The sequence below is a fragment of the Aquarana catesbeiana genome, linkage group LG02 (assembly GCF_042186555.1).
Source record: "Aquarana catesbeiana isolate 2022-GZ linkage group LG02, ASM4218655v1, whole genome shotgun sequence".
Classification (NCBI taxonomy): domain Eukaryota; kingdom Metazoa; phylum Chordata; class Amphibia; order Anura; family Ranidae; genus Aquarana; species Aquarana catesbeiana.
In genome coordinates, this window is record NC_133325.1 from 394718454 (window position 1) to 394743931 (window position 25478).

The 25478-nt window shown below is 41.8% G+C and overlaps 1 protein-coding gene across 2 annotated transcripts in view; it reads right to left on the minus strand.

Annotated features, from left to right (window-relative positions):
• USP32 (ubiquitin specific peptidase 32) overlaps positions 1 to 25478 on the minus strand; it is a 329432-nt gene that overhangs the window by 68663 nt on the left and 235291 nt on the right. The window contains exons 13-18 of one of the 2 annotated variants that reach the window (XM_073615247.1): positions 23963 to 24146; positions 21512 to 21687; positions 18338 to 18478; positions 15588 to 15705; positions 3254 to 3408; positions 1453 to 1534 (exon numbers count right to left, since the gene is read on the minus strand). In XM_073615247.1, the coding sequence (XP_073471348.1) occupies positions 1453 to 1534; positions 3254 to 3408; positions 15588 to 15705; positions 18338 to 18478; positions 21512 to 21687; positions 23963 to 24146 (856 nt within the window). Of the gene's footprint in view, positions 1 to 1452; positions 1535 to 3253; positions 3409 to 15545; positions 15706 to 18337; positions 18479 to 21511; positions 21688 to 23962; positions 24147 to 25478 lie in introns of both variants that reach the window. The other variant, XM_073615245.1, reaches the window with a different exon arrangement.

The following is a 25478-nucleotide window of genomic DNA, read 5'->3' on the forward strand; positions in this document are numbered from 1 at the left end:
AGCTCCTGTTTATAAATGTTGGATACAGATCCTAAGGCGAGTGTTGATTGCCACTTTAAGCAAGCTGCTGCCAGGCTTCAGAAGGCTTTCAACAAGCTTCAAAAAGTTCTAAAGCCTGCTACCAGCCTGTTTAAAGTTCTCATTCTTCTTATTCTTTGTATGTGCCAGGTACAATGTTCAACATGCTTAGCATGTTTCTGTCAAAGTTACCCATGTTTTTTATCATGTCTCTGCAAGAGACAAATGTTCCACTGGAATATTCTGGGAAGTGCTCTATGCTTTTTTTTTATATGCTTGGCAGAGTGTTTCTTGTGTTCACTATAACTATGAGTCAGAAAGGCGGGCTGATGATGTCACAACCTCTGACTCAGCCAATCAGAGGAAGTTTTGTATTTATTGCTAGAATAGATTGCTTTCTCTGAATGGCTGAGCGCCGATCAGGTAGACACAACTGTGTTCCGGGTATTAGACAGGAAGTCTCGGCTGCAATCTGGAACACAGTGAGGTATGCGGCATGTAGCCTCAGCTACATACAGTTTATACCGCACTTTCAGAGGCCTCACATGTTAGTAAGGGACAATTTGGCCCAAGCGAACTATGTAAAGTATACCAAAAGCTGGAGTTCAGCTTAAATGAGCACATATATGAGTGTTGCAGGACTGCACAGCTCCCAAGTTCAGCAACCACTCTTTTGAGCTTAACCTTTAACTGTGCGAATAACTTCAGTTAGAGGAAGGCATAATGTTGGATTTTAACTTCTCAAGGAGAGAAAGTTATTGACTTTCAGAAGTATCAGTACCAGGGATACAGAAGGATTACCTATATTAGTTAAAGGGAACCTGTCCAGAGAGAAATATGGGTGCTGTCATTGTGAACTTGGCTTTGAAAGTGCATGCTCTGGACCAATCATCTTGTTTTAGGTCTCATTACTTACCGAGTCAAAAAATGTAATGTCCCAAAACTTGGTAAAAGCGGAAAGATAAGGATGACAAACCAGGAGAATGCAATAAAAAAAAAAAAGCAGCCAACAATTGTTGATCTTATATTTCTGTCCCAACAAGTTCCTTTTAAAAAACCTTTTGGCACTAGAGTTTATAAAAGCACTGAATTAGAAGATGCTGCCGTAAACGTGTTACAAACCAGGGGTAATGTAAAGCATATGGGCTGAGCGCAGATACAGTTTGCATGCGAGGGCTTTACACAAACCACCAAGCATAACCGCATACAGCTGCATCTTCCAATTCATCTTAATGGGTGGCTGTACACAGTAGCTGCGGGTCCCGGGAGAGTGTTTATGCAGGCTCTGTACGGCCGTGTAAATGAAGCCTTACTCAACAGTATCATATATACTTATTTAACACAAACACAAATTGAAGGCAGCCATAGTATTGAAGCTCCTACTATATGTATGTGTTCGTAAATCTAGCTGCTATTACAATTTACAAAATGTACCTTCTATTACCAAGTGCTGCTCATCCTGAATTTTAAGATATTCTAGTCTATGGTCTTCATCGTCCAAGAGCGTGAGGTAGTTCTAATGAAAAGAAATAAAGTAATTGAGTGGACATTCCATATACCAGTACATATATACCCAAAGGTTAGCACAAGGTCTAAAATCTACACCCCTAGATTGCACAAAAGACTTTTGCGGAAACAAAGCAAGAATTTTGTTAGATGCACAATTCTACATAAAAGTGTTGCCCAATACCAGGGATCAAGTAGATGCCTGTTGGGTTTTGAGGGCGGAAGGGTTGTACCACCCCACAGCTCCCTAAGCTCCACTTCCTCTTTTTAGGACAGTGCCCTCTCCACCTTGGACACAGCTCATCATAGGTACTTCACAGAAATTCCTCTTTCAGGCAGCATCTGATATTCAACGCAAATGTGCTTCTTTTGTGCTAAAAGAGTATTCAGGAAACAATAGCAACATTTTGGTAACATCTCGGCAACATTCTGGACACATACACTATATTACCAAATGTATTGGAATGCCTGCCTTTTTTACGCACATGAACTTCAATGGCATCCCAGTCTTAGTGCATAGGGTTCAATATTGAGTTGGCCCACCCTTTGCAGCTATAACAGCTTTAACTCTTCTGGAAAGCCTGTCCACAAGGTTTAAGAGTCAACAAGGTTAAACATTCCCATAGACACACTAAACCTTGTGGACAGCCTTCCCAGAAGAATTGAAACGGTTATAGCTGCAAAGGGTGGGCCAACTCAATATTTAACCCTATGGACTAAAGACTGGGATGCCATTAAAGTTCATGTGTGTCTTAAGGCAGGCGTCCTATTTTTTTTGGTAATATACTCTGAGTATGCAAGTAAAAGGAGCAGTGGCAGCATGAAATAATATTGTTGGTGCAGAAGGTCTCAAGTGCAACCTCCTCCTAATTTCATCCTTGGTAATGTGAACCGCTTACTGAGCCACAGTCTAAAGATTCTATCTCAACAAAATCCAAATTTACTGCCCACAATACTTTTTGGAAATATTCTTTTGGTAGCTATATAGCATTAAAACATTTCTGAAGTCACACCTTTTTTGAGTTTTGGATAGCGTAGTAATGGATTTAACCCTGGTCAGCATTTCCTGTAGTGAGGGGAAACATTTTCTCTTAGACAGCAATGACTGGACAGGTTTTCTCATTGCAATATTTATTCTCACCTCTTGTGCCCATCACAACTATAACATTTTGGATTTTCCATTACCCTGTTTAAGTTACAATGGTCACTCAGACAAATAAAGAGGGCCAATATCTCCAGCTTGGACACAAACAGCATTAAAACTTCAAAGTTCTATCCATTCTCCCCATCCAAACTAAGGGTCCTTTCACACAGGCTTGTCCGTGTATGGACTCCGCTTTGCTCAGCAGGGATTGATCTGCTGATCCCCGCTGAGCAGGCAGATGACAGGTCAGTCTCCGCTCACTGTGCAGAGATGGACCCGTCAAAGCCCCGCTCTCCTCCGCCTGTCCGTTTTCATCCAATCTGATTCTCCAGACAGATGGAAAATAGGGTTTCCATCCATCTGGATTTGGCGGATGGGATCAGGTATCGGCGGATGTCAGCAGACAGGCCACCGCTTTCACCTGCCGCTCCATAGGGCTGAATGGCGCATCCAATCAGGACCGCCTGAAAAACTGATAGGTGGACCTGATCAAAAAGCCCGTGTGAAAAGAGCCCTAAAAGAAAAAACATTTTGATATGGATACATTTTAACAAAGCAGAATACAATCAAAAAATCACTGATTACCTCACTATTATACAACCACAACCGCATGTCTTCTTCTTTGATGCGCAGTCGTTGGGAAAGATACTCATGGATTTCTTTTATGGTCTGCATTCTGCTAAAGCAACCAGTATATGCCAGGACTCTTTTCAGAGGAGCATTTGGAGATGGCACATTTCCTGTTGTTATAGAGAAGAAAAATGACATGCATACTCATTCCTATTACTACAATGTTAAGATTTGTTGGCGTATCACACATCTAAATAACACAGTTAGTTGTATTCTTCTTTTAATTGCATACAGGTACAAGATTCTGCAGGACAGTCTTATTTTCCATATTCAGTAACAAAAAGGGTAATTTTAGGAAGACATTTTGGAGTATCTGGCATGCCACTATGAACAAAAGGACACACATATTATGTGTCTGTTATCACATAATTTTATGAAAAAGTATCCTGTTCTCTTTATATTGCTGTGTGCAATACCAGGTGACCATGCCAATACTCCTACGTTCTTGTTTCAAATTGACCACAACAGGCAATGAAGCACATCAGTCTCAGCATGGTCAATTTTCTACTTTGAACTTCAATGGCTAGACTTGTGTACTGTGGGTTATCTGTCTCCTGCTGACACTCCCTGCTTGCAGGCAGTCTGCACCTCCAGCTCTCCAAGCCCCTCATGCAGCTGAGAACAGAGGTTATAGGGTTACTTATTATATATATATATATATATATATATATATATATATATATATATATATATATATATATATATATATATATATATATATATACACATATATACACATATATATATATACATATACACACACACACACACACACAAATGTTTTGCCTTGCCTTTCTATTTTAAACTGAATAGCTGGTTTTACAAGTTAAGGTTTCACATATATTTTAATGGACTGCAAGACGAGGATTTTTCTTAAATTTTTCATTAACCATTGAGTCCCCAGGCCTTTTTTCATTTAGGTGATGGCTCAGTATTTTGTAGTCTAGACTCACATATACAACTTTTTTTTTCTTTTTCAGGATAGATCGTGCTATTATTAGCAAGTTTTGAATACATATTTTTTCTTATGTCCTTGAGAAAATATGCCCCTGAAGAGGTAATTGACAAAACATGTTGGGCGGAGTCGGGGAGTCTGAGGGAGAGGTGGCTGTTTAAAGAGTAGAGTGATCCTTGCTCTTCATTGGCTTATCTTCATTGCAGCACTGCTGACGTGCTGTACTAAGTAATTCTATCTGCAACACTCTGTAAGTGCATTTTTTATCATTATTTAATAAACAACAAGAAAGAACACTATGGTATGTTTTTATTTTCTTTGAGAGCAATATTGAGGTATCTAATTAATCTTGCTTGGGCCAGAGAGGATTTTTGGATGGTAGTTTAATTATGCTGAAGACCTCCATTGCCTGGAGAAGTTGTGTTGTCATCTGGCTACAAGTGTTATTATTTGACCTTTGTAATGAAAGTCAACTATTAAGGTGAGCAGACATTTTGGGGTTCAGTGGAGGTCATTCCTTTTGGGAGAACACACTTTTCTTTGTATGTATTGGAAGCACTGTAGTTAAATTTATGGATTATCACATATGGATATTTTTCACCAATTTATGTTTTTTGTTTTTTTTTGTGGCAATATACCCATATTATTTTGTCAAAAGTGTATAAAGTCATACACTTATTGTGGGAAACGGACACAGTTAATTATGTATTTATACACCTATTTTGATATAATGTGATATAAGAATGGTACAATTTATTTATTGTTTCTTGGAAGTGTTTATCACTTTGGAGCTTGCAGCTGCAAGTCAGGGAAGATGGTGCACAAAATGGATTGAATATTGAATCAGAGGAAAGCAGTCTTTGCAAAATAACTGCTAGAGTAGAGATCTATCCTTTGATAGTAAAAAAGACCAAGTCCAGACATGACTAGAAAAAGGTCAGGATGAGTCCTACGGAGTATTTCCCGTGATGAAATGTTCTTGTTTTGCACCATGTGAAGTACCCCTTCTAGGAGCAATGGTAGACTTTGTGAGAGGTCAATATCCTAGCTTTAAGGAGCATACCCATAACCAATTTGGATAGACCCCCCTATTAGTTTAGGATCTGGGATTCAACAGCAATGCCATCAAAGCCAGCAACTGTGAAGCAGGGTGTTAATTTGATTATTGAGACTGGGAGAGCTCACAGGGAGTCTTCCAGGAGTCTAAAGAGGTCTCCATATCACTTCTGCCTGAGCCAATTTGGTGCAATGAAAATCACCAGCATTGCCCTCCATTCACAGCAGAGTGCATCGGGGAGAAAAAATAGGATTTTTATAACAGCTTACCTGTAAAATCCTTTTCTTTTGAGGTACATCATGGGACACAGAGCCTCAGTAATTACTGATGGGTTATATAGGGTATCACTAGATGATTGGACACTGGCACACCCTAGACAGGAAGTTCAACCCCCTATATAATCCCTCCCATTACTGGGAATACCTCAGTTTTGTAGCAAAGCAATATAAGTGTATTAGAAGAGGGGTGGGACCTCTGTGTCCCGTGATGTACCTCAAAAGAAAAGGATTTTACAGGTAAGCTGTTATAAAAATCCTATTTTCTTTCTCGTACATCACGGGACAGAGCCTCAGTAATTACTGCTGGGATGTCCCAGAGCAATGCTATCTGAGGGGAGGGGAACCACAACCAAGTAGGGTGTAATCAGACCTGAGGACCTTGTACCGCTGCCTGCTGAACACTACGCCCAAAGGCAAAATCCTCATGCCTTCTTACATCTACCTGATAAAATCTGGTGGATGTATGGACTGAAGACCAGGTTGCGACCTTACAGATTTGAGCCATAGAGGCTTGCTGATGCACTGCCCACGAAGCACTAACAGCCCTTGTGGAGTGCGCCTTGATTTGAAAAGGTGGAATTTTCTGTTTCAAACCATAAGCTTGAACAATCACTTGCCGAATCGATTTTGAAATGGTAGATTTCAACGCTGCCTGTCCTGTATTAGGACCTTCTGGCAATACAAACAAAACATCTGTTTTGCCAATTTGAGCAGTTGCTTCCAGATAGGCTTAGACTGCTCTCACTACATCCAAAGAATGTAGTGACCTTTCTTCCGTAGAACAGGGATCTGGAAAAAAGGAAGGCAGAACAATATCTTGGTTTAGATGAAAATCTGAAACCACCTTCGGTAGAAAGCTAGGATGAGGGCGCAATACCACTCTATCCTTGTGCATGATTAAATAAGGCTCTTTACAGGAAAAAGCTGCTAATTCTGATACTCTTCTAGCAGAAGAAATGGCTACCAGAAAAATTTACTTCCTTGTCAACAGGACCAAGGGAATTTGACGTATTGGTTCAAAAGGCTGTTTCTGTAAAACTGACAGAACCAAATTCAAGTCCCAGGGGTTTAGGGGCGCCTTAACCAGAGGATTAAGACGCGTTACCCCCTGCATAAAGCTTCGGACCAAAGAATACGAAGCAAGTGGCCGTTGAAATAATACTGACAAGGTTGAGACCTGGCCCTTGATGGTACTCAAGGCCAGCTTAATTTCTAATCCCATTTGAGGAAAGTCAAGAATTCTACCTATGACATATTTTCTGGGATGCCAACCCCTGGATTCACACCAGGAGACATATACGTTTTCCAGACTCTATGATAAATCATTCAGGAAGCTGGCTTCCTTGCATTGATCAAGGTAGAGATCACAGGACCTGAAAGCCCACAACTCTTCAGAACGTGGGTTTCAATAGCCAAACCGTCAAATTTAGCGTTTGTAAGGCAGGATGGAACACTGGACCTTGGGATAACTGGTCTGGACGTGACGGTAGGGTGCACGGGGAACCTACTGTCATTTTTACTACTTCTGCATACCAAGCTCTTCTGGACCAAGCTGGGGCCACCAGAAGTACCGACTTCTTTTCCTGCCTGATCCTGCGAAGAAGTCATGGCAGTAGCAGAATAGGAGGGAATGCATAAATCAGTGAGAACCGATGTCACGGAGTCACCAACGCACCTGTCCCGCATGCAAGAGGATCCTTTGTTCTTGCCACAAACTTGTCGATCTTGTTGTTGAATCTGGATGCAAAGAGATCTACATCCGGAACCCCCCCATCTTTGGCATATGGCCAAGAAGATGTCGGGGTGAAGAGACCATTCCCCTGGAACTAACTGCTGACGATTCAAGTAGTCTGCCTGCCAGTTCTCTATCCCTGGAATGAAAATTGCCGATATGCATGGCACATGCTTTTCTGCCCAGATTAAACTCTGGTTCACTTCTCCCTGAGCTGCACGACTCCTGGTGCCTCCTTGGTGATTGAGATAAGCCACTGCTGTGGCATTGTAGGACTGGATCCTGACACGGAAACCCTGTAGCCTGAGTGTCCAGGCCTTTAGGGCTAGATATGCCGCACAGATCTCCAGAACATTGATGGGTAAGGTCCTCTCTGTTTTGGACCATCTCCCTTGGACAGTGGACTGTTCCAGAACTGCTCCACAAGCCGAGAGACTGGCATCCGTTGTTACCACTGTCCAGGTAACCAGTAAAAAGGATTTTCCTTTTTGCAGATTTTTGGGTATTAACCACCAACTGAGGCTCTGACGCACTGTAAGAGACAGACGCATTGGAAAATCTAACACCTGCACCTTCTTGTTCCAGGCAGACAGGATACTGTGTTGCAGCAGTCTCGAATGAAACGGAGCATAGGGAACTGCTTCGAATGAAGCCACCATCTTTTCCCAGCAGCCTCATACAAAGGCGAATAGAGGGACTCTTCTTTGCCCTGACTACCTGAATCAGTTCTTTTATGGCACTGATCTTTGCCTGGGGTAAAAATACCTTCTTCTGGCTTGTATCTATGACCAGGCCCAAATACTCTAGTCTTCTTACTGGTTTTTAAAGAGGACTTCTCTAAGTTGAGAATCCAACCTAGGTATTCCAGGTAGTTGACTGTGGTGACCAAGTTCTGGTCCAGGCGGGCTACTGGGGAAGTGAGCCTGCCATCTTTCCAGACCTGAAATATGCATGGCAGACAGGGTTGGAACCTGAAGTTTTACCCAAGAATCTGGCCGACTTTCCTTTGAGACTTCTAGTTTTTCCCCGATTGTTGATGTATGCCACTACTGTAACACTGTCTGACTGAAACCGGATCAGATGACCTTGCAGTTGAGAGGTCCACAGCTAAAGGAGCAACCAAATTGCGTAGAGCTCCAGTATGTTGATTTGTAGACTAGCTTCCTCAGGCGACCATGTCACCTTTTCTGATAGAGTGTGTAGGACTCCTCCCCAGCCTGTCAAATGAGCACCTTTGGGAATCCTCTAGAACGATGAAAGGGGGGCTTTCCCTTGTTCCAGGGTACAGATTTGTGAGCCACCAGGCCAGAGAGAACCTGATCCTGGGTGTCAGGAGAACCTGTGAATACAGAGACTGTACCTTTTTGTCCCACACATCCAAAATATGCAATGGAATTGGCCTGGATTTGAGCATGCTGGATTGCCTCAAAGAAAGCCATCATTAAGCCCAGAGCCCTCATGCAAAAGCATCGAGATGGACAGCCCCAGAACTATAGAGTCCAAAAACGGGAGCAGAGTGTCCAGAGTTTGATTTGTAAGAAAAACTGTGGACTAGGCAGCATCTCGAAGAATACCTAGTTACTCCAAGCAATGAGTTTACATCCTGAACCACCTGAAGTCAGTGCTGGAAGAACCAAACCTTTGAAGAGTCTGAACAGTCATTTGGACATTATCAGGCAGGGTCTGAGCTGACTGCTCTCTCAAGCAAGGGGTCATCCAGATAGACCACAATGAGAAGACTGTGTGTGAAACAGGGCAAGCACAGGGGCTAGCTTTGGTGAATACTCCAGGAGCAGTTTACAGATCAAAAGGTTGGGTCGCAAACTAGTTGCATGTCTCCATCTTTCCAGTACACTGGAAAGATGGAGACATGCAAGTAAACATACTTGATGTCCACGGAGGCCACATTTTCAAAATGGAGGGATGCAATTAATTTTTGCACCCAAATACAGACGTTGGAATAGTTTTAGACTTGAAGCAGAACTGTGGATAGGTTTCAGCAGTAACCCTGAAAACCGTAAACCTTTCCTTTTCGGGAACAATAGATAAAACACATTTACTTGCACAATGCAGCTTGAAAAACCTCAGTACAGACAGGTGGAACATTCTGGATATGAAACATACAATATCCACACGCATGGGTTCCAATTGTTTGAAAATCAAATGATTAGTCAGGATCAACTCAGGTGCATTACTCATTTCCTTGGTCTACTCCCATGATTTGGCAAATGAACATGACAGCATTAAGAGGCTGCATGGAAGGGCCAGTATGGGAAAATAGGAACTTGTAAAGTGTGTCCAGTCTCTTGTCGACTGGATCCTTAAACAATGGAAGGTCTTACCAGAAACAGTCAGTGTTTTGTTAAGGCAAGAAGTGTCAGGATCTACAACAGGAACAGCTTACTCCATATAAACACCTCTTCAATGGGTTATTGTGCAGCAAAATAATTGGGAGGAGAAAAAAGCTAGCCAGAAGTAGATCATTTACCATACAAAATAGGATGCAGCAACGAGTGTACTGGAAAGGTTAGGGAATTTTAAATGAGCCCAAATTGATACGGTTAGGGAATTTAGAGGTAGGTTTCTCAATATCTACACATGTATGCACTCTGGTAATAAGAACCAAACGAAAAGACTGATATCGAGAAAGTATGGGTTTGTGGAATGGAATTTCATTCAACTAATAAGAGTGACATAGGGGTAACATCCCAGTAACGTATTTGAAAAGAATTAAATTTATCTATTTTTCTGTGCTTTTCAAACAAAAAGACTGAACCTCCGCAGGCACAAAATCATCTAAAAAAAAAAAGAATAGACAATACTCCTTATCATCCTCAGCGGAGTGCACATAAGCAGCTGCAGACAAATCAGAGAGAGACTCTGGAGGAGAAGGCATGGAAGTATGCCTACAGCCCCTATGTTCTTAGCTACCATGTCCTTGGAGACGAAACGCATCGGTAAGGACTCCACTGCCGCCATTTGTTTTTTTTATAAAGCGCTGATTTTAACCTGCTAAATGTAAGTTTTCTAACTTCATTAAATTTTTATTGTGTACCCAAACGGAATTATGCTATGTGGCCCTTTCTGTTCTCCCCCCTTTAATTTCATTTACTGCATCCATGAACATCTGATCACCGCCCCTTATGAGATACACCTACATAGATATCTTCCATCTCGAGGATAGCCGCGTGTTCCTGTTCCTGCCATCTGAGGGTTCCAGTGTCCATTCCCATTGGTTGTTTACACAACACAAGCCCGTTTGACTCACAGCACATGTGCTCTTGTGGGTTCAAACGCTCCGGTAAGCCTCCCAGTTTTCATTGATGGTACTTCTCACTTTAGTTATATATCCTGTTCACGGTTGGGATATTCACATGCGGTTTTGAACCATATTTGGATTTTACATGGAACTCTGAACCACATTTTGAACATTTTCACTTGGACTTTTCCTTGGACATTTAGCACTTGTTATAGTGTTCACTATTTTTGTACATGTTTTTTTTTAATCTTTAGTGGTGATTATTTGGGTTCAGCACCTTCTGTTTGATACATGTGTTAAGTCACGTTTTTCAAAAGCGCTACACTATTTGTTTTCCTTCGTATTGCCATTTATCTAATTAGCTGTGTTAGCTGCTACCTCTTTAAGGCAGCAAAAAATTACTTGTTACATCCTTTTAAGCTATCAACAGCAAAATTAAAGATGCTGCTCGTTATTTTGTATAAACATTTACATTTGCATGGATTAAATTTTACCTTTAAAAAAAACAAAAAAAAAGTGTCCTACATGGCATGAGTAGACTACATAGCCGGTAGAAAACGTAAAAAAAAGCTCTAGGTCTGCCAAGTGACATAGAAATGTTTACATGTATAAAGAACTACTTTTGTCCTGCAGAGACTAGAACAAGAAACCCTCACTGAGATGCCAATGAGTGTTTTAAAGCTTTTACCTAACATAATTCCATCTGCTATTCTTGATGATACCTAAAAAAAAAACATGTTTACAGACCAATAAACAGCTGGAAACCTCCAAACACTTTGGAACATTAATTTATAATGTCTCTCTATCACCATTGTTCTCTACAGTATAGGTGTCTAATTATGTCCCAACGTTCATTTTATGTGGCATAAAGTTAGAAAGAAATCCAGGTGAATATTTGCCGCAAAACAATGCAGAATCAGGTCGCCAAGTGCAGAAATTTGTAATTCATATGATTTCTGTATATAAAATAGGTCACCCCAGACAGAATATGCAAAACAGTGCATCTTTTTTTAAGTAAAAATATAATATGATATAGTACTACAAATGTAAAAAAAAAAATGCTTATACGTAACAATATATTAAGAAAACTTATGCAAGATTGGATAAAGGCATGCGATATCTTTAATTTCACACAATGCTACACGAAACAGCATTCTGAGTAGCAAAGCAACAATGTTACCTTAACAATACCCCCACACTGAAACATAATATCCCTTAAAAAAGAAAAAGCAATTAAGGTAAGAGGATTAGTTGTAAGATTACAGCAAGAAACATTTTTTTTTTTAACCCAAGATTAATCACTGATTTGACAATAATTAGCGCACAGCAAAAAAGAAAATATGAAGTCACCAAGATTTATTTAAAATTTAAACAAGCTTTTAATTGGCCTGGTCAAAAATTAAAGAATAATATTTAGTTTTATTTGAAAGGTAAAATAAGCCACATATGCCAAAAGAAAGACATTTAGCTTCATTCTTTACAACCAAGGAATCAAATATTAGACAGGCTCTTTCAGCACTGAACACCGAGACCTACAGTCTGCACAAGAACAAGTTTGGGTAGATTATTATGAAAGTTGTAGCTGGCTCTAAGATATAACTAAAGCCAAACACATTTTTTTCAAGTTTTGGATAGAGTGGAGAGGCACTGAACACCATTTTCCTGTCATCTGTGGCACAGTTCGTGAGATTCACCCTGTTTAGCCTATTTAAATACTATCAAGACTGAGGCTCGATTCACATCTATGCATGTTGCTCTTGAGCGTTTTTTGCAGTGCTTGCCGCGTTTATGGACATGCGTTTTAACCGCGATTTCCGTTTCTTTTTTACACTATATATAGCTTTTTGCTAATGAGGGGGACGGGAAGCCAGCGGCCACGTCCTTAACCACCAATGAGTTATCAGCTGTCAGCGGGTTTCCTATTCACCACAAAAAAAATACAGTAGACATTTTTATTAAAAGACTTGTCTAAAACCTTCTTCTTCCTCCGGTCTTCCTCCATCTTCTCCGCATCTTCCTTCTCCGGGCTTCTGCCCCTCTTCTTCTTCTTTCTTCTGTCTTCTTTGTCAGGTGTTGTTCTTCCTCTGCCATCGCTCCCGCCGACGACCCTTCTCCGATGCTGCTTCCCGCTGATCTGTCCGTGCCAATGTCAAGCATGTCTTAGGTAACGGTGGGGGCGTGGCCATCGGATGACATCATCCAGAGGCCCCACCCCTTGTGACGTCACGGGCCCATCATGTTCTTGTGGTGACATCACAAAGGGTGGGGCCTCTGGATGATGTCATCCAATGGCCACGCCCCATCGTTATCTAAGAAATGCTTGACATTGGCACTGACAGATCAGCGGGACGCAGCATCGGAGGAGGATCGTTGGCTAGAGCGGCAGCAGAGGAGGAAGCACACCGGACAAAGAAGATCAGATAAAGAAGAAGAGCGGAAGAAGAAGCTGGAAAAGGAGAAGCCCGGAGGAGGAAGATGCGGGAGAAGATGCAGGAAGACTGGAGGAAGAAGATATTTTTAATAACTTTTTTTTGGTGAATAGTTAGAAGTACAATGTACCCCATACTCATTCACATTAGGGGGGAGCCCGGGATCTGGGGGCCCCCTTATTAAAGGGGGCTTCCAGATTCCAATAAGCCCGCCCGCAGACCCCAAAATCACCAGCTAGGGTTGTTGGGAAGAGGCCCTCATTAATGGGGCAAGGTGCTTTGGGGTGGGGGGCTCCCCCTGCCCCAAAGCACCCACTCCCCTGTGTTGAGGGCATGTGGTCTGGTATGGTTCGGGGGGGGGGGGGGCTCGCTTGTCCCCTCCCTTTTCTGGCCTACCAGGCTGCATGCTCGGATAAGGATCTGGTATGGATTTTGGGGGGAGGGGGTTGGCTAACGCCATTTTTTTTTTACATATTGGCGAGGGGGGGTCCCCTCCGAACTCATACTAGACCCAAGGGCCTGGTATGGACCTGGGGGGGGGCGCCACGCTGTTTGTTTTTTTTTCATGATTTTTTTAAGCGACAAATCTTTTTTTTTTTTTTTACATTCAGGTGATGACTTATCGGTTGTTAAGGATGCGGCGGCCGGCTTCCCGGCCCCCTTCTTAGCAACCAGTTATATACAGTGACTGTACAACTTGGATGCAGGTCCATTGAAGTCTAGTCCATGCAAAACGCTGCATTTTGTGGGAAAAATTCCCCGGCCCTTTCCAAAGATGCAGAGGCACAAAAATGCATTGATGTGAACATGTTCCATAGGAACCCATGTTAAAAAATTTCCCTGCATTTCTGCAAAATGCATCAAAAAACGCATTAGTTTGAATGGAACCTGAAAGTGAAAGACAATCCCAAATTTTGGGATGTTACCAGAGCAGGAATAGATGGGGAAATCCTACAATGGAGACACCAGTTCTGGTGTCAACCAAGGATTTCTTTACATTGGAGGGATTTCTTCTCAATTTCTGTTTTGGCTATGAGACAGAAAGTGAAATCTCCCCAAAGTGATAAAGATGACATAAAATTGGTTATAACCCTCCTTTAGTCTTAAGAAATAAAAGAAAAGCTTTGCCTACTTTAAAATTAGAAACAATGGGAAAACGATATAGTATTTTTGGATAGAGCAAGGGAAAAGAGGTAACCTGTCAGTTTTTTTTTCTGCCATCTGTGTCCACTGGCGAGAGTTCCATTCACTTCCCGTCTCATAGCCACAACAGGAAGCGAGAGGAATTCCCTCCAAACTTAGGGAAATCCCTGGCAGTCACCAGAACTAGTGTCCCCAACTGGAAGATTCTCTTCTTTTCCTGTTCTGCTGATTACTAAAAATTTGGGATTTTCTTACACTTTTGGTGATAACAGCCACCAGGACAAACAGAGAGGGCGAATCTCCCTAAAGGGTTTTGCCTTCAGTTATACTTTCAACATCAATGACTAAAATGTATCAGTTTAGGATAGTTGTAGCCTATGATCATTCTATATTAAAAAAAACATTAAAGTGGATGTAAACCCACACTCATCCTTTCTAAACTATTGCCATAGTAGTTATCTATAAAGATATACATGCCTCCTGCATGTATGCTTACCTGTCAAATGTCTCCCCTGTCTGTTAGGATACCCAAAAAACTGCAGATTCTGTGGGTGGGTCTGTTGTCCGAAGCTCGGTGGGTGGAGTGGTAATGTCAGTAGACTCCCCGCCCACCTCTACACTCCCCTTGTCAACGTGCATTTTCTCCTGTGTATTTCTTACACTGAACTTTTGCTATGATCACTAACATCCAGTCAAAACCCAGAAAAGTCACCACATGACTTCAGCATGCCCAATCATGGCGAGGTGTGGAGCAGCCAATACTGGGAGAGCTGGAGAAGAAAGGAGGAGGGGATCTGAAGTACACAGAATGTCTCTCTCAGGCTGTGCATGAGATATGCAAATCGCCCACTCACAGCAAGGGGAGAAACGGACTCTCGGTCTGTCCGTTTTTATCTCACTGAAAAAAGATAAGAGGACTGCTCAGAGCTGGATTAACTCTTCATGGCAAGACTGGACACAGATGACATGAAATCCTATACTGTACAAGGTGCAAGCCTTAATAAAAAAAAAAAAAAAAAAGATTTCGGGTTTACATCCAGTTCAAGTACCAAGATCTTACCAAGCAATTACTTCTTTGCAGCACCAATCAAATGCAAAGATGCATCCATTTCTGACTGGCGACAGCGGGGAAATATCTCCACTTACAGGTATATGTAAGAATTTTAAACACATGAAAAGAGTATTTTTTTTTTTTTAAGATTATGAAATTATTCCAAAAATAGGTTTCAACCATTCTGCAATGTAAACTAATTTGTTCAAGGTAGAAAATAAGAATTTTCTTGTGCATGACCTTAGGTTAAAGCCCCATGAATTTAAAATGCAGGTTGCAGAGCTAGCAGGCATTACAGTGGCATAAAAAGTGCAATCCCATTCTTGCTGCATTCTTACATTACCTCTGGGTAAATGCTGAGGAAACATTCTTAGGCTCATCATACCCATATTCACCCAGATGTTAGACTGTTGTTGGCGGGTCACAGGCTGCTGTCTCAAAAATAGCAAATAACGTGGAAAGAGCTCCAGTTCTGGGAGGTTGGTTTTACTATTTCGGATTACCTAATAAAAAAATCAAAACCATAAGACAGCATCTTTTTACATGTAATTTACATTGAAATTGCAGTTAACATTTCCTTTAAAGTGGAAGTCCATGCAAAAACTAAAAATCCCTGCATCTATAGCCACCAACATTCTAACACTAACCTCTCTAGCCCTGAAAAGAAAAAAGGAGTACACATAAGTTTTCTACAGGTGATCCAACCCGATATCCAGCTGCGGAAGCTCTAATCCCACGCTGAGCTATCAGCCGCAGCTTCGCTGTGTTGGTAGGTGCAAAGGACACGTCCTTAAACGGAAGCCCCATAGTAACTCTATGGGTGACGTCACTTCCCATTCATTTCACAGCCGTTGTTGGACGTGTACTCAGCAGAGCTTCTGCCGCTGGAGATCGGGTCAGATCGCCTGCCGAAAAGGTATGTATACTCGTTTTTTCTTTACAGGGCTAGAGAGGTTAGTGTTAGAATGTTGGTGACTTTAGATGCAGGGATTTTAGTTTTTGCATGGACTTCCACTTTAAAGCCCCTTTCACACTGGGGCGGGGTCGGCGGTAAAGCGCTGCTATTGTTAGCGTAGCTTTACCGTCGGTATTCGTCCGCTAGCCCTTTCTCGGCCGCTAGCGGCCGAGAAAGGGTTACAAACCACCGCAAAGCGCCTCTGCAGAGGCGATTTGCCGGGTGGTATAGCCGCGCTGTCCCACTGATTTCAATGGGCAGGAGCGGTGAAGGAGCAGTGTATACATCTTCGGAGCTCCTTCACCGCTCCGAAGATGCTGCTAGCAGGACTTTTTTTCCCGTCCTGCTAACGTGCCACTCCAGTGTGAAAGCCCTCGGGGCTTTCACACTGGAGAGACAGCAACAGCTGATTCGGGTCGGTTTGCAGGCGCTATTATTAGCGCAATAGCACCTGCAAACCGCCCCAATGTAAAAGAGGCCTAATGGCTGTATTTTACAATATAGACAGAAAAGGCACCAACACATTTTAACCCCTACAGGAAATTGGCCTAATGCTGTCACACGAAATCAGGGAAAGACCTCAGTTCTGCGTAAGCTCAGACTACAATCTTTCTTTGGTCCTAGCAGTTGAGCATAAGCAGCCCTGAATCCCTGATGGAAGCAGGTGTGCCTTGATTCATGTGCCGTATACTAGTTTTGAAGCAGTTAGGCCCCTCACACATGGGCTGTCCGATCAGGTCTGCCTGTCAGTTTTCCAGATGGGCCTGATTAGACCTTGCACTCTCCCCTATGGAGTGGAGAATGTCAGCAGACACATGTCTGCTGACATCCGTCGCTATCTGTTCTGATCCTGCCGGCAAAATCCAGACGAATGGTGGTCCTATTTTTCATCTGTCTGGCAGATCGGATGAAAACGGACTGGCAGTCCATTTTCACCCACGTTCCCCACAGAGGAGAGCGGGACTGTGTCCGTCACCGCTCAGCACAGTCAGTGGAGACGGACCGGTCATCCGCTTGCTCAGTGGACATTAGCGGAGCGATTCCCCACTGAGCAAGCAGATTCTGCAAAACGAATGCGCCTGTGTGAAAGGGGCCTTAGGCTGAAAGTACTCAATGAGTTACTAAAAATTCTCTCAGTTCTACACAATGAACTACTACCCTGGCAGTAATAAATGGCTGCTTCCATCAGTGCTTTAATGTACACGTGTGACCATAATTCAGTATAGAATACATTTGTCACCACAAAGGCCAACAATGTGACATAGTATTCAAGGAAATATATTATATATATATTTTTTTTTAATAGGTTAGAGTTAGCTAAAGTATGCTTGCTACTATTTTCAGCCTGTTCAGTTCAACTTTGAAAGCAAAGCATAGAAGATAATGCACAACTGCTCCAGATTCTGGCTGTACCAGTTTTAATAAGTTCCCCCCACAATGTTCAAATTTAGTTGTTTACAATGGATAAGGAGATCTGCCAGCACAGTACAGACAGAATTAATTATGGTAAACAGTAATGCCACAGATCCCTCTGCATAGCAGAGAAAAACTTCTTTTTTGAAGTTTTCAGAAAATAGAATGTAAAATGTAAGCAGCGATTGTTTTTCTAAGTTATGTTATGTGAATGGGAACACGTAACAAATGTGGGCGTTATCCCAATTTGGCTACAAAAGTGGGATTACACTATCCAGCAAAACTTAAACAGTTAAATACATAGTCGGAATATAGAATTATCTTATATACTGTATGTTTAATGTTTACCAGCAACATTTTAAAAATCTCTTTCTGTCCTATGGTATGAAGGGGAAATTCAGTGTGTTTCTTTTTGCCAATTGGGTACAGACTGAGTTTCCACTGTGCCCAAGGCCTGCTCCAAATTAACAAAGAGAAAAAAAAAATCGTATTTTTAGGCATGATGTGCATAGTTGGGTTTTCTCAAATTTGACTGCAAAAGTGGAAATGCATCTCAAGAGACATCTCAGTGATAAATATACTGTGCCTAGGACTATAATCTAAAACAATGATGACTTTTAAAGCTGTAAACTCAATAAAAATATATATACAATACATCTGAAAAAAGTGTGTCAAAGCAACTGCATTCACAAATTAATTATCTTTATTTCAGATACATACTCAGCAGATGATATTCAGTATGAATTCCAGGACTGGCTGTTACTTACTGGTCGAGGTAAAGACAGGTTTGCTCCATACCAATGATAAAGTGCTCTCCACACTGGTTCTGGTACAATTTCATAATCCTTTCCGCGGAGTAGAAAAGGATTCTGCTTCAATCTTCCACCTTCCAGCGTCAAAGAAGGGACCTTGGGGAAAAAAAATCTTTTACAGAAAGATGCATTGCAAATTGTGGATTTTTTCCTTCTTTTTCCCTTAGATGTTATAGTTTACTATATACAAATAACACCCTCATAAAGGAGGTTTTGTATGACATGCTGCCAGTGACAGTACCATTTCAGCCTAATAGGCTTCATCAGCATGGGTCAGGAGGATCTGAAGTACCACATACGTGGCTTTAATAGACCATAAAGTACTGGTAGGATATTTTACAGAATCCTCACTTGAGAATCATATGCAAATAACCCTCACCAAAAGAAGAAAGGGCTTCTAGGTAATGTCAAGTTCCTGATATAAACTACCATTGAGTAATAATTTTGTTTCTACTATATATCAGATAACCAAGCCAACTCATCAAGCAACAATGGTGGCCAGATTTTCAAATACCTGGCCAAATCTCAAAAATTCAGATGTTGAACACCCATTTTGTAGGTCTTTGCATCCCTCACTATAGTGCATTTGTTTTCCAAGGGATGGTGGGAGTAAAAAGCAGATACTGGTCTGCCTGTGAAGTTCCTGTAGGCTTTAATGTCCAAGCAACCACACCAAATGTTAAACTGTCAGAAAGGATTATTTGTTATACTGTACCTCTTCTTATGTAAAGTTGAAGTTTGTAACCACTAAAACTTTGCTAAAAGTTTGTAACATCCGAATTGCAAGCTTTTTTACTTGAAATATGCATTTTCTCAAAGATCATTATTTTATCTCAAAAGTCTGCGAACTATCATGCTTATGATACTTGCCAATACCTTAGCTATTTTTAGTCATGTAATGATTAAAGTGATAGTAGAGGTTAACATTTTTGTTTTTTACATAACAAACATGTCATACTTTCCTGCTCTGTGCAATTCTACTGCACAGAGCAGCCCCAAACCTTCTTGTCTAAGGGCCCCCACTGGCGCTGTCAGCTCCTCCTCTTCTCTTTTTTCCCCCCAAAGAAAGCCATTTGCTATGGGGGGAGAAGTGCAGACTCGATCCGAAGCAGAGCTGTGTGCATCTATAGACACACATAGCGCAGCTCAGTCCTGCTCTGCTCACAGGATTTGACTGACAGCAGAAGGAACCAATGGCTCTCACTGCTCTTAGCCAAGCCTATAAGAGAAGGAAGAGGGGAGAAGAGCTGCTGCAGAAGGGACAGTGCTACATCAAAAATGGACTCAGAGGTAAGTGTTAAAGGGGGGGGGTTTTGGGGAGAGCTACTATTAAATATTTTATATATATATATATATATATATATATATATATATATATATATATATATATATATATATATATATATACACTATGATGCAGAGAATGATGCGTTAAAGTAAAAAAAACAACTTTTTGCATTTGAATGCAAAGGCCATAAAGGAATGGAAAGGCACAAATATCATATCCGCACAGGCGCCCCTTACTGACTTTGTCTGCCATTGCACACAGGCATGAAATGAATGCACTTAAAGAGTAGAATGCCATTGCAGCATAGCAGAAGTTGGTGGCATCCTCCAAAACCATGTCCTGCCAATCTTTATATTTTCTCACATTTTCTCAGTAAGCCAATAACAGAGTATAACATTTGCCTATATCCCTAATATTTGCAATGCCACTTGGATGAGTTCTGGGCCTTGTTCTGAGCAAATAGAAGAGCATATGTGATATTACTAGAGTAATGCCTCATCAGCAATGGACTAATTGCAGTTGTCATCGAAAAGCATTTTTGGGAATGAAAGAAAATGCTTGTAATTTACAGCCATGGCCAAAAGTTTTGAAACTTACACAAATATTAATTTTCACAAAGTCTGCTGCCTTCGTTTTTATGATGTAATTTGCATATACTCCAGAATGTTTTGAAGAGTGATCAGATGAATTGCAATTAATTGCAAAGTCCATCTTTGCCATGAAAATGAATTAATCCCATAAAAAAACATTTCCACTGCATTTGTAAAGAAGGCTTCAGGTCGCCCAAGAAAGTCCAGCAAGCGCCAGGACAGTCTCCTACAGTCGATTCAGCTGCGGGATCGGGGCACCACCAGTGCAGAGCTTGCTCAGGCATGGCAGCAGGCAGGCGTTAAGAGAATCTGTACGGACAGTGAGGCGAAAACTTTGGGAGGATGGCCTGGTGTCAATAAGGGCAGCAAAGAAGCTACTCTCCAGGAAAAACATCAGGGACAGACTGATATTCTGCAAAAGTTAAAGGGATTGGACTGCTGAGGACTGGAGTAATGCCATTTTCTCTGATGAATTCCTTTTACGATTGTTTGGGGCATCCAGGAAAAAACCTTGTCCGGAGATAAAGGTGAGCGCTACCATTAGTCCTGTGTCATGCCAACAGTAAGCATCCTGAGACTATTCATGTATGGGGTTGCTTCTCAGTCATCGCAGTGGGCTCACTCACAATTTTGCTCAAAAACACAGCCATGAATAAAGAATGGTACAAAAACATCCCCCGAGAGCAACTTCTTCCAACCATCCAAGAATAGTTTGGTGACAAACAATGCCTTTTCCAGCATGATAGAGCACCTTTCCATAAGGCAAAAGTGATCACTATGTGGTTTGGGATAAAAAAGATCGAAATTGTGGTTCCATGACCAGGAAACTCCCCAGACCTTAATCCCATTGAGAACTTTTAGTCAATCTTTAAGAGGCTGGTGAACAAAAAAAAACCCCACAAATTCAGACAAACTTCAATCATTGATTATGCAAGAATGGGCAGCCATCAGTCAGGACGTGGCCCAGAAGTTGATTGACAGCATGCTAGGGCAAATTGCAGAGGTCTTGGAAAAAAAAAAAAGGGTCAACACTACAAATATTGACTCTTTGCATAAACCTAATGTAATTGTTAATAAAAAGCCTTTTGACACTTAAGAAATGCTTGTAATTGTACTTCTTTTTGTCAGATGTTACTATAGTATACAGATCTAAAAACATTGAAGCAGCATACTTTGTGAAAATTGATATTTTTGTCATTCTCAAAACCTTTGGCCAGGGCTGTATATACTTGATACATACACACAACATACCTTTACATTCTCCTGCATTACTAAAGGTTGGTTGTCAATTGCACCTGGCTTCTGTGGATTAAGCTGCGATAATAAACAGCCATTGGCACCAATCATACCCTGATTATTGTTATCTGAAGTGTTATGTTGACGCGCAAAGCACATGTCTGCACCTGTTGAGCTGGAATAAAACAAAGCTGGGAGAGATAAAAATATGGATATGTATTATTTTAACTGGAAACGTTAGATACACAAGATAACATATATACCATATATAATGAAATAAATATTTCTGCGGGTACTGCATATTTAAACTCTAAACAGTGGTTCTCAAAGCTTCAAATCATAAAAATATAGCATGAAAATGCCAGCTATACAAAATACATATCATGTCCTAAAATGGTTCATCACAAACCCCTAATATATCATGCTTTCGTGGGTTCACATGTTTTTTTTCAGACGCAGTGTAGAAAAACCATACAGACGTGGCTTTAAATGTTTATTAAGAGTTAGCTAACCCTTTAAGCATCCCAGATGCATATGCTTCATTTTATTTTTTGCCCAGTACTTAGTCGTGTCTCTATGTGTATTGATGCTCTAAAAGATTTCAGCCTGAAATACTAAATGAGAAAGCACACAGATCGTGCCAACACGGTGTTAAAGAGTCAGTCCACTAAAACTTGACATTTAATCAATGGGTGGATGGACGCACTAACTTTTTATATTACACAGAGACGCTAGTGCCATAGACTCCCCATTAGATACCATCCTTGAATCCCCCAGCTTCATTCTCTATAATGCAGAGTAAATAGAAAACATCAACGCAGAGTAAGACTCCCATCTTCGTGCCTGCAGTATATGGGTTCAGCTAGGAACTCAGATACAAAAGTACTAGAGAGATATAAGAAGGTTGTAGATGATCCATCCCAAGAGCATCTAACCAAAAATGAGGCATCAACTATTTATGGCATTTAAGAGGCAAGTTGGGAGTAGCCGTCTATATACTAAACCACTCTGATAAACTTTGACGATAGAAGAAGAAGGCTTGTGGTGATCATGTTAAGTAACAGTACTCAGAGGTCCTGTTATTTGAAGTACAGGCAGTCCCAGAGTTACGAACACCCAAGTTACGAACGGCCTCAAATGCCGGCCACTTGTGCTCCACGCTGGTCCTGGATACCTCTGGACACATCCCATACTGCAGTACTACATGTACTGCATGGCCAAAAGAGCCCCAGATAACATAACAAGCGCTCAGAACATCCCACATCCATGCACAGGCGGACGTTACACTTACGAATGTAATGTTCTGACCAGAAGTTACACTTACAAATGCAGTGTTGCGACTTACGAACAAACCTACAGTCCCTATTGTGTTTGTAACTCGGGGAATTCCTGTATAGCAAAAAACCTATCTCTCTGTAAAACATCTTATCTATATATTTCAGAAATGTGAAGCCCAAAACAATGCTAAGTATCTATACACTATGAATTAAAATGTACAGTTTTTAAACATGCAACTAAGTACATCAAATTTAAAAGATAGGTTCACCTTTTTAAAAGATAAATATATAAATGCACATCTTTTTGCAGGTAAAAAATGTGCATTAATTATTTTTTTTACTAGGAGGCTGCAAAAGCATCACCACAACGATCAGCAGATTGTGCGGGTGCAATGCAGGACTCTTGCAGACTGTCAGTGTAAGCTGTCTGCTCATACCTCGTACAGGCAGGCAGTTACACACTGACAGGAAGACTCAATGAACTACCAAGAGCACTCAACAGGGCCCTGATAGTTCATTGAGAACTACAAGCCGACAGCTGCAAAGGCTGTTGGTACTTGTAGTTTTCACATTCGCAGAACTCTGTAAATGAATGATGCGCCTGGGTGGGCAGACCCCCACACAGCTGCGTTTTTTTCAATTGTGAAAGCGAACTGGGGGAGAAGGTCCCCCGCTTGCTGTCAAAACTAAGGAACAAGAGGGTGCAGGGCTGCTACATCTGTAACATCTTTTACCCTGAATATGTGTATAACATATTACGGAAAGGTGAACTTATCCTTTATAGGTTTATAGAAAAACCATCAAGAAAGGCAGAAAGAATGTTGGCCTATGATTCCATGGCCTTGACCAAGGTTACTCTTGTGAATAAAATCCTATGCAGATACCGCTTCCTTGTGTTTGGACTATTCATCACCATCACCCAAGGTGATAACTGCAATGCAGGCCTATATGCCTGAATGGAAATTACTCTGAAGTGCATTACTTGTCTCATTCTGTCTCTCTGAACAAATGGATTAAAACTTCAGGGACCTATGATCGCATAGAAAAGAAATCTATAGCCATCTTATCTGATTTTCGACCATCTTTTCTACTGTGTTGTGTAATGGAAAACATATTCATTCCCCTGTGGACTTCACCTCAGATGAAACTAGACATAAAAGCTCTGCTTGGAAGCAGTCTTTATTCTTACTGCTGTTAGTTGACTCGGAAGCTTCGGAAGCACTAGATATGTTATCGGAAGATTTGTCTTCTGTAGTGCCATGTATATTAGTCCCTGTCCGGTCATCTTCCCTTTGATCCAATGAGGAGGTGCCCAGTGAGTGGCGGCTGCCACTTAATGACGGAGAAGGCTCAATAACAACAGGTTTAGAATCCTTGAAATTGAGGAAATAAAAAAGAATAACTAAAAATGTCAACACATACAAGTTCATTCAATGATATTTACCAGTACATCAAAAGAAATTCAGCTATTTTGTGCATTAAAATTGGATACAAATTAAGGATTATTATTTATCGAGTACAGGTATTTATAGTCTATAACACCAATCCTCCCACTGATACCAGTGATGGAAAACTATTGCGCCCATTGACACCAACAATAGTTAATAATTTCTCCCACTGACACCAGTGATGGGGCACTATTCCTCCCACTGACACCAGTGATGGGGCACTATTCCTCCCACTGACACCAGTGATGGGGCACTATTCCTCCCACTGACACCAGTGATGGGGCACTATTCCTCCCACTGACACCAGTGATGGGGCACTATTCCTCCCACTGACACCAGTGATGGGGCACTATTCCTCCCACTGACATCAGTGATGGGGCACTATTCCTCCCACTGACACCAGTGATGGGGCACAATTCCTCCCACTGACACCAGTGATGGGGCACAATTCCTCCCACTGACACCAGTGATGGGGCACAATTCCTCCCACTGACACCAGTGATGGGGCACTATTCCTCCCACTGACACCAGTCATGGGGCACTATTCCTCCCACTGACACCAGTCATGGGGCACTATTCCTCCCACTGACACCAGTCATGGGGCACTATTCCTCCCACTGACACCAGTCATGGGGCACTATTCCTCCCACTGACACCAGTCATGACCAAGTGATGGGGCACTATTCCTCCCACTGACACCAGTCATGGGGCACTATTCCTCCCACTGACACCAGTCATGGGGCACTATTCCTCCCACTGACACCAGTGATGGGGCACTATTCCTCCCAATGACACCAGTGATGGGGCACTATTCCTCCTAATGACACCAGTGATGGGGCACTATTCCTCCCACTGACACTAGTGATGGGATCATATTCCTCCCACTGACACCAGTGATTGGATAATATTCCTCCCACTTACATCAATGATGGGGCACTACTTCTCTCACTGACACTACTGATGGGGCACTACTCCTCTCGCTGACACAAATGATGGGGCACTATTCCTCCCACTGACACCAATGATGGGGCACTATTCCGCCCACTGACACCAATGATGGGGCACTATTCCTCCCACTGACACTAGTGATGGGATCATATTCCTCCCACTGACACCAGTGATTGGATAATATTCCTCCCACTTACATCAATGATGGGGCACTACTCCTCTCACTGACACTACTGATGGGGCACTACTCCTCTCGCTGACACAAATGATGGGGCACTATTCCTCCCACTGACACCAATGATGGGGCAC